This window comes from Plecotus auritus (assembly GCF_963455305.1).
Source record: "Plecotus auritus genome assembly, chromosome: 12".
Lineage (NCBI taxonomy): Eukaryota > Metazoa > Chordata > Mammalia > Chiroptera > Vespertilionidae > Plecotus > Plecotus auritus.
Window position 1 is genome coordinate 45,115,723 of NC_137778.1, and position 16,718 is coordinate 45,132,440.

Below are 16,718 nucleotides of genomic sequence, written 5' to 3' on the forward strand. Positions count from 1 at the left end.
GCAGCGGACGCTGGGGAGTTCACAGGCGGCTCCTGAACTAAGTAAGGGAAACAACACTTTAAAGCAGTCTCAGACCTGAGTGCGCCCTGAATCACTAGGCTGAAGGTAGAGCCCGGTCATCTGCATTTTTCTGTTACCCAGGGGATGCCCACGCAGCTGGCCCGGAGGCCACACTGGGAGAACTGCCCTTCTCAGAAATGCTAATGCCAAATAGCCACACAAGCCCGAAACACCACTGAGGTTTAAACTGGAAGTGAGGCCATCCTCCCAAGGCGGGTACGAAGGGATGGAAAGGAAATCGCGCCCCGCCCCGCTTCCGCCATCTCCCCATTCCGAGGCCTTCGGCACGGGCTTCCTCCTCCTGCCATCAATCACGCCCTCCTACCAAGCCTCCATTCCCAGGAACTTTCCCTAGGTCTTCTTTCTGAGGCCACTAGGCCCCGCCCGCCCCGCTTTCCCTATCCCAGAACGCTCCCGCCTGGGTCGTCCTGGGCTCAAACCCACACCCCGCTACCGGGGTCTCCCCCCCACCCCTAACCACGCCCCTCCGAGCACGCGTCCTCCCGTACTCAACCTCACGCCCCACTTCCGGTGTCTCCCCAACCACGCCCCCCGCGCATGCGTCCTCCTGGACTCAACACCAGGCCCCGTTTCCGGTGTCTCCCCCCAACCACGCCCCTCCGCGCATGCGTCCTCCTAATGCTATCAGGCCAGTCCTTCCGTCCTTCTACGTACCCACACTCCTCCGCGGACTCTACGCACCCACCTCCCTACACGCTGTCTTCCGGTCCCTCCACGGCCTGCCTGGGACGCACGTTACGCGTCCGCCACGTTACGCACTCTGTTACCCACGCTGCCCCCGCCCCCCACGGGGTCTCGGCGCGTACTTCCGCCTGTCGCCTGCTGCTAAGCTGGTCCGCAGACCCTGGGGTCCTGGCCTCTTTTGGGGCGAGCTGACCTCCGAGTCATTCACAGAGAAAAGCAGAAAACCGAGCAGTTTGGTGACCGAGGAGCAGGCACCGCCCTCCGTGGTCTGTGTTCCCCTCTCCCGACTGCTTCTGAGCTGAAGGCAGAGGGCACCCCTCAAACTTCCCAAACGCCTTGCCGGCAGCACCCATCTTTACCATCACCACACGTACAGGGCACGTGGTGTGAGGACTAGGGGTGTACGTGCGTGAGTGTATGTGGATTATGTTTTCCTACTTAAATAAGTCATTTTAAATGTCATCTTCAGGGCCCTCAGCGCATTCGGACAGGAGGCCCAGGGCCCACAGTCCTTGCAGAGGCTCACGAAGATACGGAAACTCCTAAAATCAGGAGGAAGAATAAACGTGCAGCTCGACCAGCGTGCGAAAGTATTAAGCTTTGCATAATTTAAGTGTTCTTTTTGTTATTGCTATTTTCAGGAAGGCGAAGGGGCCTGAGCCACAAAAGGCAGTTCAGACTTGGGTGCAGGTGGCACACACCCCTTCCCAGTTCAGTTGCATTTGTGGCGGGGTGCACGAAATTCATGCACTGGAGGGGGGGTCCCCCAGCCAGGCGATCCATCTCCCCAAAGAGGTAGGCCAGAGCCAGGGGAGGCCTGCGGACCCTCGGGGGGCTGGGCCATGGCGGAGGACTGTGGACCCCGGTACAGGCGCAGGGCCTGCTGCACAGGCAGCCTGCTGATCAGTCGTAACTGACCAATTTGCATATTACCCTATTATTAGTATAGATTATTTTGCAAACGCCCAGGCGTTTCCAGTGCTTTCCAGATGTTCACTCGTCATTCTCCTAACACATGTGTGAGCTCTCGTCATCCCGATCTTACCCACGGAATTACCGATTCACCCAAAGCTTAGCTTAATGTGCCCAACGTCCTAGTCACTCCCCGGTAGACGGGACGCTGACACAGGAGGTTCAGCTCCGGGGTCCCTGCTCTCAGCCATCGCACAGAACAACGCGGTCTGTGTGTAACTCTAAGCGATCATTCCAGATCACAGCAGGAAACATTTAGACCCACTCCAGCCAGGCTCTGAACCCTCTGGTCAGCTTGGCCCAGAAAGACTTGAGCCAACACGGGCGTTGCTCCTGACTCCTGAAGGCTGTGTCTCAGGATCACCCCAGCCCCTCTTAAAAGTTCCAGCCCCGAGTCAGAATCCACCATTCTTTATTTCTTCCTGTGTGTGTGTGTGTGTGTGTTTGAGGGGGGGGGGGGGGCGGTCATCTGGATTATTCTTGCTCATCAACATGATTTTTACAATGCTTCACCAAAAATCCATCAGGGCTTTGTGGCATAACATTACCTGTTTAGGTTATTTTGGAATTTATGAGCATTTTAGCACATTAAATCATCACAAGACATAAACATTGCGTAGCTAGCTATCAATACAAGTGAATCTTCGTGTGTCTCCCTTAGTGACATTTCATAGTTTTATTTATATAGATCTGGAGTGTTTTTTTCTTGGCCTTAGAATCCTTTGCCCGTTGTACTACTGTAAATGGTGTGAGGGCTTTATTTCCATGCCAGATAGGTCGCTGCTGATGTCATAGGAAGGCCGTGATGTCCTATGCTATGCCCACCCACCCTGTAGCGCTCTGTGAAATCTAATCGTTTATACATACTCATGCACTTTTGCAATGACATACTATTTTCAAACAAGAAAGATAACTTCTGCCCTAACCGGTTTGGCTCAGTGGATAGAGCGTCAGCCAGCGGACTGAAAGGTCCCAGGTTCGATTCCGGTCAAAGGCATGTACCTTGGTTGCAGGCACATCTCCAGTGGGGGGTGTGCAGGAGGCAGCTGATCAATGTTTCTCTCTCATCAATGTTTCTAACTCTCTATCCCTCTCCCTTCCTCTCCGTAAAAATCAATAAAATATATTTTTTAAAAAAAGAAAGATAACTTCTTATTGAATCGCTATCATTAGTACTTCCTGTCTTGGTCTAAAAATATTGGCTGGGCCCTTGGTGCCATGTTGAATAGGAGTAGTACCCACAGAAGTAGAACTTTTGCCTTCCTTTTTGGCTTTTTGGGAATCCTTCCAAAATTGATCACTAAATATTATGTGCACTGTAGCTACTCCTTATGAAGTAGCTACTCCTTTTCATTCTCAGTATATTGAAAATGTCTGATAAAAATTTAAATTAAAAAAAAGTGTAAGATGGAAGAGTGTTATCTTCTAGCAGATACTTCCACTGTATCAATGATGATGACTACATAGTTTTTCTCTAATATCTCTCCCTGGAAGATTTATGATGTTAAACTTTTCTTCCATTCTTGGAATAAGCCCTACATGTATACTATTGTTTTTCAAATGATATATCCTCTTGCTTTTCATTTGTTTGTGTTTTAAATAGCACTTTTTAAATGAATGTTCATAAGGCAAGACTGTAGTTTCCTCTCCTGTCTCTTCCTTTGTTTCTATCTAGGGTAGGTATATAATGAGGTCATGCATTTTCAAAGGGGAAAAAAGGGAAGAGACCTATTATTTTTCCATGGAAACGCCTTGTTAAATAGGGATGATCAGTTCCTTACGCTTCACTAAAACCTGTAAAGCCAACTGTGCTTGGCAGCATTTTGGTTGAAGGGTATAGGAGAGATGGCTTCACACTATCCCATTTCCTTGTAATCACAACTTGTTTACCTCTTTTTCTTGAAATTTATCTTTTAATGTTGTTTAATTTTTGTAAACGTTGTCCATCCCATTCTCAAGGTTCTTCCTCTCTCCCTTTGGGAAACTGTGTCCATAACGGGTTTATCTTTGCTCTCATCCGACACTAGGTGGCGCTACAAGCCCGCGGCAGTTTTTAACTTCAAGGCTTTCACCGACTCTCTACCCTAAACGCCTGTGGCAGATGTCCTGTAACCCCACCACCCAGCCCTGCCCAGATGGTCTTCTTAGGAAACTTTCAAAATATAATTTTTTCCCTCTACCCTACGCTTTCTCAACGGACCTTGGCTTTCTGCTCGGTGTCTCCAGTTCGGTCCCAGCGCCCTCTGCCCCCGGGGCAGACGTCAGGTAACAAAGCTCAGAATCCTGATGGTGGAGTGTGGCCCAGGGAACCCAGGTGGCTGTGCTCATCACTATGGTTCCAGCTCCTAGGTTCTCACTCCAGGAAATTTCCAGCCTTTTCCCTGGTTTCTTGTTATCTGGCTTTGTGGTTTATCTCGCCCTTAGGCATTTGGCTTTCCTAATTTTCCACGTTGGAAATAAAACTCCTTGCAGTGTCTCTCCAGCCCTGCTGGTCCTTCCAGCTTTGAAATGTGTCTGACATCAACATTGCTGTACTTGCTGTCCCCTGGTGGACATTTCCCAGCCATATTTCCCCCCTCATTATTATTTTCTTTATTATTTTTTAAATCCATGCATGTTATTTTCAGACTCAAATAAATGTAGCACTTTCTAATGCCCATTTTTATTACACACGTTCTTTTGCTTTAAAATAAACATCATAAAAAGATAAAATAGTGTACATATTCCAAAACTCTTAACAATACTTTTCTGAGAAAGCAAATGAAAACATAAAACGTCCATGAGACCACAATCATATAACAACTACATATTACATTTAAGTTATTATCTACCACTGTGTAGAGTTATATTTTCTGTAGAACTTAAAATATCAATCACTTCTTGGATCTGGAGAGAATTTTTATGGGGAAAAGTCCATCAGAGAAATCCACTTATTTAAAGCAAAGTACTCAATTTTGTTTTCCAGTGAACAGTCCTGTGGTCCAAGTAACACTCTTCAGCTCATCATCAAAGGATTCATCATAACTGGATCCAGAAACTACCCAGAGAGGCCATTCCCACGGCATCCAACTTGCCTTTTTATTGATAATTGTTCAGTTAAATTTCATTTCCGATTAAAGTAAAACCAAGTGTGTTCAAGCCTTTACACGGTTACTGTATGTAAACATCAGGTCCAGCAAGATTTCAATGAGATATCGTTGAATGTAACTGACAATATTGACTTTTATCTGAGACCTGAGATCCTAGAACACTGGGAAGGTTAGAGAAACCCCACCCCTCCTCTGTATTCCAGAAGTGGCTTACAGCAGGGAGCCACCTTTCCCCCAAAGCCTGAGGCCTCAAGGGTGAACTCTGTTGACCTACGTCACAGGTTCTCCCAATTCCCACTCTTTAATTCATAGATGGTTAGTTGAACTGCTAGTCCCCACTAATCAAACAGAATAACAGGCTCGTCAGCCAAACTTTACATTTCCTCCAGGCCCCCAGGTTCCGGAACCTTGACCCACTTTCCACCTTCTTGAAGGTCCCTCCGGAGAATTGAAAAACCTCAGGGTAAAATATTTTCTGATCTGCTATCCAATCAAATCACTTTCTCTCATTTTCCTGTACGCGCTGGTTCCTGATCTTGCTAACTCTTCCCTCTGAAGAAAATCTCTTCTGCCTAACCTTGGGACGGTGCAGAGCTTATGCAGGTCCCCCGGGCGTACTGCAATAATCCCTTTCATCCTGACCATAATCCTTTCCAAAAAAGTGTCTTCTCACCAAGTCTGAACCTCTCTTTTATTTAACACGATTCTTGGACTATTCTGTCTGCCCTGTATCCTGTGTAACTCACTGAATTCATGTGCACGTGGAGTGAACCCTCCACTTTGGGTCAATCCTCACCACTCTCCGACGTTACATAGAAGCCAGGCTCATCTCATGGCAACACAAAGTGCAGCCGAGTAAACTCGGCCTGGCTGTCTTTCAGCGTTTCACGCACCAGGCTGCAGGCAGATGGCTTTTCGCCACTCCAAGGGGCTCTCAGGGGTGGCACAACCTGCAGTTTTCACAGGAAGAAGGGTGGGGCAAGGAGGCGATTTACAAAAGAACAGAACGGGGTATTCTTGGGCCAAGGCGTCTTTTCTGTGGGGGAAGAGGATGACAGGACGTTTACCATGCAGATTGCCTCTTCTTTCTAAGGAGAGGATTCTTTAGACTGACCACCTTACTGGTACTTGACTGGAAAATTCCAGACTCGTTGATGATTACAGTTCTCCCTTCGCCTTAAAAAAGGGGGGTAGAGGGGGGCGATTAGATTTAATAACATCAGTTATTAAATCTAAGTTTGTTACCTTGAGCTTTTACCACGCGTTGTGCCATTTGGGGCCTGTGGCTTTTCTTTATCAATCTATTTACGATCCACACACTTAAAATGAGTTGCTTGGTCCTCATACCCATTATTTAAATCCTGTAAACCCAGGGGTTACACTTGGGCAAATGGTCAAGGGTTATTGCCCCAATGCTCTTACTTTATTATTCACCTTTTTCCTTCATTGGACATGAATCAGCCCACAAACGTCCTGTGTTTTCGGGCAATGTGCATTAGTCACAGAACAGTCACATTTATTTGCACAAAGAAGTGCCCTTCTCCCGGTGAAATCTCATGGGGAGGATGGAATCTGAGGAGGGGGAATTTCCACAGCTGAAGGGATCCATGTTGATTCACCTTCAGAGCTTTGTCTCACAGTTGGTGGCTTTCGATTTTACCCCGAATGGAAATACACTAACATTCTCAACTAATTAAATAAAATTTTAAAAAAATTTTAAAAAGCTAATGGCAATGCTAATGATAACTGACAACAAATGATCCTGGACAAAGAATGGAAAAGGGAGAGTGTTTAGGTCCTTGCTCCGCAGGCCGTGTGTCTGGACCAGGCTGCCTAGACATCGGGCTCCTTGATTTTCCCTCCGGTGGGGGCGGAGGGAGGGAAGAAGCACAAACAATTAGGTGACAACGTAGAACAGAAAGATGTCTCAGCATATGAAAGCCCTGAGCCAAGTGATGCGTTAGAGCTAAGGAATGACATAACTGAGCCCCCGGAAGGGTTTCCTGTGGAAACGATTGTCATGTGTAAAGAAGATTTTGTTCCAAAGACTGACAAGATCCTCAGCTATTGGAAACCATGGACGGTGGCCCTGGACCAGAATCACCATGGAAGGCTGAGTTTGAAAACCAGGGTGAGTTTGCTTCAGCATATACACTGAGTGGCCAGATTATTATGATCTCTGAACGCATAACAATCTGGCCACTCAGTGGATACATATAATATATTAGAGGCCCGGAGCATGAATTCGTGCATGGGTGGGGTCTGGCCAGCCTGGCCAGGGGGAGGGGACATGGGCGGTTGGCTGGCCTGCCTGCTGGTCGAACTCCTGGTTGAGGGGACAATTTGCATATTAGCCTTTTATTATATAGGATTATATAGGATATACACTGAGTGGACAGATTATTATGCCTTCAGAGATCATAATAATCTGGCCAGTGTAAATGTCATAGATACCTTGATTTCAATGTTATGTTTTTGAAAAGTGCATACACTTAATTTTTCTGTAAAATATGAGCACTAATATGCAATAAATATTTCCTTGAGGAAAAGTAAAAAAAAAGGGGGGGGGAGAGTGTTTAAAAATATGTGTGGAAAACAGAGGGGATTCCGGGGGAACGTGCTCCTTTGTGTATCCCCCAGCCACCCCTTCCCCGTCGTGAAGAGCAAAGACCCCTCAGCACTTGGCTTCCACCTGCACCAAGGGAGTGGGGGTCTCCTTAAGGTGCTGAGTCTGGTTTGTAGGTCCAGGGTGGAGCCCAAGGCTCTGCATTTCCAACCAGGTCCTGGGTGACTTGCTGATGGTGGTTCAGGGACCCCAATTTGAGTAGCCAGGCCCTAGAAGAAAGTGTTAGACCAAATAATCGAATCCAAATCACCGACTCCATACCTCCTCCCTGGGAAATGACCTTTAGGCCAATTCACAACCGACATTCCCTTTTGCTGAGACCACATTCCACTTGCTAAGACCAGTATCTTCCCCCTTGGGACCCCCCGGCCTGGAGAACTCTCCACCCAGAAAAAGCCTGCCTGGAGTCCTTTATTTTATTTTTTTTAAAAAATATATTTTATTGATATTTTACAGAGAGGAAGGGAGAGGGATAGAGAGTTAGAAACATCGATGAGAGAGAAACATCGATCAGCCGCCTCCTGCACACCTCCCACTGGGGATGTGCCCGCAACCCAGGTACATGCCCTTGACCGGAATCGAACCTGGGACCCTTCAGTCCACAGGCCGACGCTCTACCCACTGAGCCAAACCGGTTTTGGCTGGAGTCCTTTAAAATCTCCTGACTCCCCGTCCCTGGGTGCTGCCGCCATGTGGGGCTCAGACCATATCGTTTTCCAGATGATCTAATAAATTCAATTTCATGTGTTCCTCCTTCGGCGACCCTAACAGAAAGGAAGCTATTAAATCAACTGGGAAGCAAGGGTCAGCGGGAACCAAGCCCATTCCTCCAGGACCCAGGCCCGTACCGGAAACGGGGTGCAGGAGGCTCCGATGAAGGGAATAAGAGGATGTCTCCCGGGAGGAGCTGGGGCAGAGAAGTGGGACTGGAGGCAGCCGGGCAGGGGCGGGGACAGCAGGTTACAGATTTGCGCTGTAAAGACAAGTGCTTATGAACCGACTCCGGGGGCGGAATAAAAGAGCAGTGGCTATCTGGGCAGGTGGAAAGGTGAGGTAAACGCTTTTCTAATCACACAAAAACTCGGTTTCTGCTACTTTACGTATATGTCTTGTTTCCTTTTCTGAAAAGGTAAAATTCAGTCAGGTTGCGGTTTACGATTAAGCAAATACAGATAAAGCCCATTCGCTGTTATTTGGACATGGCTACCCTGGTTACAGCAGCAACGAGGGAGACACGATGAAGCTGAATAGGTCTCCCGGAGGCTTCCTCCATGCGGGAGTGAGAAAGCAGGTCGACTCTCTTACAAAACAAAGATAAGACGTACTGAGTCCAGGAGTGTGGTCTTGTGGGTGCCAGATTGCCACCCGCAGTTGCTGCCCCGGCTTTGCTGTTTGCGGGGTGTGTGTGTGTGGGGGGGGGGGGGGGGGCGGGAAACCAAAATCTGAACAGGTACATCTCCCTGCAAAAAGATGGGAATTAAAGAACTAGCAAAGAAGTCGATTTCAGCCAAATGAGGATAATTTTTTTTTTAGCTGTTAAACACCGGTTTCCTTCGCTTGATTTTTTAAATCACTTCACAAGTTAGGCTGAAGAACTATTTGATCCTCCTCTGTGACTGGACTGGGAGTGATTTGACACTTTTCAGGATGAGGCATTGTGACCATATTGGGCAACAAATTCCTCCCTTTTGTCCCTTGAAGTAAAGGGACTGTGCTTTCTCACGGAGGGTTTACTCCCTGGCCTTTCATTTCCCTCTACATCCCTGCATCGTGAAACATCACTGCCCTCGGGTGAGTCTGGATGATGGAGAACCACCCATTTTTTTCCTGTCCTTCCTCCGCTTGCCCCTGTAGCTTCAGAAATTCAAAGGAACAGGACCCTTGGCGCCTTGCAGTACTGGCTCCCGACCCCGAACACGGAAACAGTAGGAAAAGGCAGGGGGGGTATTTTTATAAACCTACTTGGGCGGCACATTTTATAAACCTTTTTGGGCGTGAAAAAGAATGGTGTCATGGCTTAAGACTGCAGCCAAACTGAGAAAGACCAATATCACATGATCTCACTTGTTTGTGGAATCTAATGAACAAATGATTTGAACAACAAAATAAGTCTCGAAGCAGGGAGGGATGGAAGAGGTTGACATACCTCGATGTAGGGTGAGGGAAACGAGAGAAGAGAAACCAAAGAACTTATATACTTCTATGCATAGCCCATGGACGTGGGCAATAGGGTGGTGAGGACCTGGGGGTGGGTAGGGGCTGGGAGGAGGGGGGAGATAGAGGAGTGGGTGAAATGGGAGATATCTGTAATGCTGTCCACAATAAAAAACATATTTACAATTGAAAACAAAGATAGGGGAAACGGAAAATTAAAGAAGAGAAATAGTGATGGTTCATCTAAATACCTTGATTTTATCAGTTGAGGGAAAAGGTTGCAGCTTCTCTAAAACCAGTGAAAATTCAAATGTGGGACTCGCGTTCAGATTGGACGGAGATAATGTCTTGACGTCGCTCTGAATATCCACCAATCAGACACAACACTTTGCTGTAACACAATATTTGCATACCAAGTTCTATATAAAAGGGAGACATCCCTTTCTCTCCTCTCTCCTCTGGCCCACGGCGTCTGCTGAGCTCCCGACCATGCCCGAGCCCGCCAAGTCTGCGCCCGCCCCGAAGAAGGGCTCCAAGAAGGCGGTGACCAAGGCGCAGAAGAAGGACGGCAAGAAGCGCAAGCGCAGCCGCAAGGAGAGCTACTCGGTGTACGTGTACAAGGTGCTCAAGCAGGTGCACCCCGACACCGGCATCTCGTCCAAGGCCATGGGCATCATGAACTCCTTCGTCAACGACATCTTCGAGCGCATCGCGGGCGAGGCGTCGCGCCTGGCGCATTACAACAAGCGCTCCACCATCACGTCCCGCGAGATCCAGACGGCCGTGCGCCTGCTGCTGCCGGGCGAGCTGGCCAAGCACGCCGTGTCCGAGGGCACCAAGGCCGTCACCAAGTACACCAGCTCCAAGTGAGGAGCTGCGGCCGCTGTCAAACCCAAAGGCTCTTTTCAGAGCCACCCACACCTTCCCAGAAAGAGCTGTGCACGGGCAAGTCCTGGTGCGGAGCATTAGGGCCAACGTCCGAGGGCTTCCCCGCGTGTAGACTCCCCACCCCCTTGGCAATCGTGCCCCGCACTCGCACCCCAGGAGGGTAACCCCATGGGGCTGGAACGCAGCGCTCACTCACCTTAGCGTTCCCCCTCGGCCGGAGGCGCAGCTCTCCCTGAGGCTTGGAACCGGGCCGTGGCGCGTCTGGTCTCGATGCGAAACGTCATCACTTGGCGCCTAAGGGCCTCGCCAGCGTTTGAAAATCCCGCTCTAGACGCGGGACGTCCTCTAGGTGTCGCTGCGGCTCCCGCTCCCCCCGCGGTGCTTCGGGCCTCTAATTCCTGCCCATCCCCGCCCTGTGCCTGGGGCCTTTAGGGAGGGACCTCGCTCGGCGCTTTGTCTCCGCGTCTTTAGGAACATTTTGTTGGGCGCCCGCAGCGCTCCTGGAAGAGGAAAATGGCTAGGGCAACTGCTTTCCCCTCCTTGATCTTTTAGGAAGGCGCTTAGAGTTAGGGTTGTGGTTTGTTTTTTAATGGCAAAGCACACGATCCTTTCCACACTTCTAACTCGTTTCACAAACTAGACGCGCACCAGCAATTCCCGGGACTCAGTCTCCTCATGAGGTTCATTGTTTGCAGCCTCCAGTCTGTTCCCAGCCGGTCTCCAGGTCTCCCCAGGCTCCGTTCAGCAACTGTGTGTGTGTGGGGGGGGGGGGGGGGTCCTGGTCAGGGGGAGAGGGACCCGGGCCAGTCTGAACGTGGAGAGGAAGTAATAACGTGGGAATAGAAAATGCTTTTTTTAAAAAAATCCATAATTTGAGCGAAACCGAGCATATGCCGGGGAGCAAGATCTCAAATGCTCCAGATGCTTTTCAACGTCCACGCGCTGGACACTCGGGAGGAAGCCTATGGTTTGTGAACGAGTAATGCTGAGCAGACCGAACCCCTAAGAATAAACCGCAAGACTTCCCTTCCCTCATTTACCTGGAAACCGGCAGAGCCTTACTGCTGGGTGACAAAGGTCGGGTTAGGGGCAGGACACCCATGTTAATGCAGCAAAGATTGCCATCAACGTCCTTTGACAAACACGCTTCCCAGCCACTATTACCAAAATGGCAGCTAGGATTCGCCCATAGCTCAGTGGATAGAGCTTTAACCATCAGACTTAGGGTCTGGGTTTGACTCCTGGCAGGGCACATGCCTTGATTACAGGCTTTCCCACATCCGTGTTTCTGCCGCTCCCAGCCCCACGTCCCATCTAAAACACTCAGCGGACAGAACCTGCCCAGGTGACGCAACTTACAAACCCACTAACTACCTGAGCCGCTGCCAGGACGAGGAACTGCAGTTGGATGTAAAGCAACAGCTCTTTTGAGTGAGTGGGGGGGTGGCCCTAAAAAGGGCCTTTGGTTTTGCTGTAAATGCCAGTTGGTGGGAGACTCAGCCGCCGAAGCCGTAGAGGGTGCGGCCCTGGCGCTTGAGCGCGTACACCACGTCCATGGCCGTGACCGTCTTGCGCTTGGCGTGCTCCGTGTAGGTGACGGCGTCGCGGATCACGTTCTCCAGGAACACCTTGAGCACCCCGCGCGTCTCCTCGTAGATGAGCCCGGAGATGCGCTTGACGCCGCCGCGCCGCGCCAGGCGCCGGATGGCGGGCTTGGTGATGCCCTGGATGTTGTCGCGCAGCACCTTGCGGTGGCGCTTGGCGCCGCCCTTCCCCAGGCCCTTCCCGCCTTTGCCGCGACCAGACATCGTGACTCTGGAGCTGCTAACCCTGTAGCGCAATGCTGTGGGGAGCGCTGCTCAGCGAATTTATAGTCGTGGGACGGACCTGATTGAAACCTAAATAGCAGGCGTGGCAACCCACTCAGTTCCCGCCCTTTGCACTTTTGTCCCCGCTCCGAGCTGTGGAAGCGGGTGTGGCGCCGGAAGCCACGCTGAGTCCCGGAGGGGGAATTAGGAAACGCTGGTTGCGAGGATCTTGTTGGGTTTGCATACAACACTTTAAAGCCTGTAAGTGGGACCTTTCATACACTTTCCACCAGGAAGCCTGACACTGTCCTTCAGGTTTCCCAAGATATAAAGTAATCAGTTAACGCATGTTTTTCCTCATAAAGATACTTCTAAGAGCTAATCTATGCAAACTGTTTAACATCTGCAAAAACAAAACAAAACAAAAAAACACAAACATCACACACAAATAAAACAGCCACATCATTAATTATTCCTCTCCCCAATATGCACTCCTCTAAAATGATGAGTACTAAGACACTATCCTCGTTTGCTGAAACTCTGTGGGGCTATGGAAAAAAAAAATTCCCTCCCATCTTCAAAGTTCTAGGTGGGCTAATAAATTAACAGCGACAGGTTAAAGGGAAAAAGCCAAAATGTAATACATTCGCTTGGGGGATTAACATGAAAGTCCCAAAGATGGGCAAAATGAAGTATAAATGTCATTTTGAACAAAGGAGAGAGGGGAGAAGGGCTTTGGGATTTCAAAGGAGAAATGGGCAATTTACTGGTAACAAAAGTGGGAAAACAAACTTCTTGCTAGACAACTCAGAAAGGGGACACAGGGAAATCTAATGAACAGATTTTTGCTTGGATCCTTCCTGACCACCATACTTAATTCTTTCGTGCTAAAGTGTGTTTTCTAGAATGATTACGCTCCAGTGCCCTTCCTGAAGCAGGCTTCTCTATCCGAATCTCATTAAGAAGGAGACACTTGCCCTAAACGGTCTGCTCAGTGGATAGAACGTCGGCCTGCGGACTGAAGGGTCCCGGGTTCGATTCCGGCCAAGGGCATGGACCTTGGTTGCGGGCACATCCCCAGTGGGAGGTGTGCAGGAGGCGGCTGGTCGATGTTTCTAACTCTCTCTCCCTCTCCCTTCCTCTCTGTAAAAAAGCAATAAAATATATCCTTTTAAAAAAAAAAAAGAATGAGACACTTGCCCTACTATCGATTCCCATAATTACAGGCTGTTGTTGTTCCTTGTGATTAAGCCCCTAGCCCAGGGGTGGGCAAACTTTTTGACTCGAGGGCCACAATGGGTTCTTAAACTGGACCGGAGGGCCGGAACAAAAGCATGGATGGCATGTTTGCGTGAACTAATATAAATTCAAAGTAAGGAGCGGCGGGGAGAGCAAGAGAACCGATAGAACAGCCGGATCCAGCCCGCGGGCCGTAGTTTGCCCACGGCTGCCCTAGCCGGTCTGGCTCAGTGGATAGAGCGTCGGCCTGCAGACTGAAGGGTCCTGGGTTCAATTCCCGTCGAGGGCACATACTTGGGTTGCGGGCTCCATCCCTGGTTGGAGGCGTGCAGGAGGCAGCGGATCAATGATTCTCTCTCATCATTGATGTTTCTATCTCTCTCTCTCCCTCTCCCTTCCTCTCTGAAATCAATAAGAAAACTTTTTTTTTTTTACCCTGGCCGGTTTCGCTCAGTGGATAGAGCATCGGCCTGCGGACTGAAGGGTCCCGGGTTCGATTCCAGTCAAGGGCATGTACCTTGGTTGCGGGCACATCCCCAGTGGGAGGTGTGCAGGAGGCAGCTGATCGATGTTTCTCTCTCATCGATGTTTCTAACTCTGTATCCCTCTCCCTTCCTCTCTGTAAAAAAGCAATAAAATATATTTTTTTAAAAAATAAAAAATAAATAAAAATATATTTTTTTAAAGGAGACACTTTTCCTGCCTGTGTTGGGCTTCAGTTGATTTCAGTTCCAAATTATCTGTATGCCAAGGGGACACCTTGAGGGGAGTGCTCCTGCCAAACCCCGCACTTCTCTTGAGAATAATTCACAACAATAAACACTTATGTATTTATTCATCACTCAGGTCGCTGAGAAGTTCCAGCTGACCTTGGGTAGACCTGGCTTTTTCTCCACGGTAGGCAAGGAGGACCAAGCTCACATCAAAGCTGCTCCGTGCATTCGCGGTATGTGGAGCTCTGGCTGGTTTGGTTCAGTGGACAGAGCCTGGGCCTGTGGACAGAAGGTGCCTGGGTCCTGGGTTCGATTCTGGTCAAGGGTATGCGTCTTGGTTGTGGCCTCCTCCCTGGCCTAGACCAGTGGTCGGCAAACTCATTAGCCAACAGAGCCAAATATCAACAGGACAACGATCAAATTTCTTTGGAGAGCCACATTTTTTAAACTTAAACTTCTTCTAACGCCACTTCTTCAAAATAGACTCGCCCAGGCCGTGGTATTTTGTGGAAGAGCCACACTCAAGGGGCCAAAGAGCCGCATGTGGCTCGCGAGCCGCAGTTTGCCAACCACGGGCTTAGGCGATATTTCTCTCTGTCTTTCCCTCTCTCTAAAAAAATAAAAAATATATATTTTTAAAAATATTTTTTTAAAGAGAGCAACAAAAAAAAAAACAGTGTATGGAAACAAATTCCAGAGTGGAGTGCTTAAGCTGGAAATTCAGACAGGATTCAGAGGGTCTGGAAACTTGTGAAAAAAACAAGTTTTATTCTTAGTATCCCTCAACAGAATGGTAGCATTTCCTCTTTTTGTGAAAACAGTTAACAGTGTAATTGGCTGGACCAGCGCTATAGCCATATTACAATACATCCACAGCTGGTGATATCTCAAAACATCATTTAAATATATCACTCCTTCAAACTCTAATTCTTGGTCAAATGGGTAATCTTGTTTAATGTATTGATAAAGAAGCACATATGTTAAAACTTCACCGGTTTGTATTTTTTTATAAATTTAATAACATTAGTTTAGTATGGTTTTTTGTAATCCTATGTATATTTTAATATTTTTTAAATTTTATTTATTGATTTACAAACGTATTTTTCAATCCTACCCGAGGATATGCTTTTTATTGAGTTGAGAGAGAGAGAGAGTGGAGAAAAACATTGATGTAACCGAGAAACATTGATGGTCAAGGAGAAAGCTTACCTTCCCGGGCTTTGCCGTGAGGTTGTTGGAGACAAGCGTAGAGCTCGAGGAGCGAAAAAGAAAATCAAATCACTGTTACCAAACTCAAGGAGTTCGCCACTTGGGCTGTTCCACTCCAGAGAGACGGTTGCTGGCCTGCATTTTTATTTATTTGCAGCAGATAAAGGAGACGGGTTCATAGCCAAGGCTCTGTCCCCCTGAAGGAGGCTTAGCCTGAGCTCATGGACTCTCTTTGGTTAGTTACATGTTGATTTCTCCTCTGCTGTTCTTGTACCAGATTTCATTCCTGTCCCGCTCCTTGTCTGTATCCGTGTCTACAAAAACACTGTGCTCTGCTTCAGCATTCAGCAAAAACAGCGTTCAGTGACACTCTCCTAACAACCCTACCATCAATCTGTATCTTACTGAACATAAAGCGGAAGCTGTAATGTGCTTCCCATAAACCTATATTCTTTCTTAGATAAGAATTGGAGTGGCAACTCTAGGACATGCTTGCTTTTTAATTTCCCTATCCTAAAGAAACCCTACATACGTGTGTGTGTGCTGTGTATGTTCCTTAATGCTGCTGTCACTTGACTATTTTGCCAAATGTATCTTCCCCAAGCTTGATAGACTTCCGTGCTCAAAAGCTCATGAACATACGAATAACATTCCCCTCTTTAAAAAAACAAAAACAAGATTTTTTTTAACCTGGAAAAGGAACCAACTCTCTTGATGCCTTTATCTGAATTTACTCTGCCACCAGCTGCTGTAGCAGGCCCACTGCCCTGAGAAGCATTGAACATTACATTCCCATTTTCTTAAATAAATATTGACTCCTTACAGCCAAAAATAGTCCCCAAAAGCTATGCTAACGCTTTCTGAGACAAAACCAAGGCTTTTCCTATGAAAAATTACTGGTATTCCAAGCATCCTTTCCGGTGGCTCTCGTAGAGAAATCCTGAAAGAGCCTGTGCTAATTCTTCTCCTATGAAAGCGATTTTCTGGGTAAATCTCAAGGAGAATACAGCAGATGCTGGCATGTACGGCAAGCCAAGAAGGTATAGAACATTACTGGGGGGCAAGATATTGGAGACACGAAGGGAAAATTTTATATTTTAAACGAAAATCAACAAGTGGACTCTCCGACCTGTGAATCTCTCAGCGTGTCGGGGGCTTTTGACAAAGGCTGCGGCCGAAGTGATGCTAATCGAAAGGCAACAGTATGACGGTCTCAAAGCTTGAGCTCTCCCGGTGAATTGTAGAGTAAAATTGC

At 48.2% G+C, this 16,718-nt stretch overlaps 2 protein-coding genes across 2 annotated transcripts; one reads left to right on the plus strand and one right to left on the minus strand.

The window, feature by feature from the left end:
• Positions 1–9,988: 9,988 nt before the first annotated feature.
• On the plus strand, positions 9,989–10,529 carry LOC308237498 (histone H2B type 1-C/E/F/G/I). Its single transcript, XM_080648231.1, has one exon. It carries the CDS (start codon positions 10,096–10,098, stop codon positions 10,474–10,476), a length of 381 nt encoding a protein of 126 aa, XP_080504357.1. The 5' UTR covers positions 9,989–10,095; the 3' UTR covers positions 10,477–10,529.
• A 1,461-nt stretch (positions 10,530–11,990) lies between these two features.
• On the minus strand, positions 11,991–12,302 carry LOC308237509 (histone H4; the record flags this gene model as incomplete). Its single annotated transcript, XM_080648242.1, has 1 exon — positions 11,991–12,302. The coding sequence occupies one exon, from the start codon at positions 12,300–12,302 to the stop codon at positions 11,991–11,993; it is 312 nt and encodes a 103-aa protein (XP_080504368.1).
• Positions 12,303–16,718: the final 4,416 nt, after the last annotated feature.

What these genes read in the sequence shown, in the direction of transcription:
- LOC308237498 (XM_080648231.1), top strand. Translation starts at nt 10,096, where the DNA reads ATGCCCGAGCCCGCCAAGTCTGCGCCCGCCCCGAAGAAGGGCTCCAAG.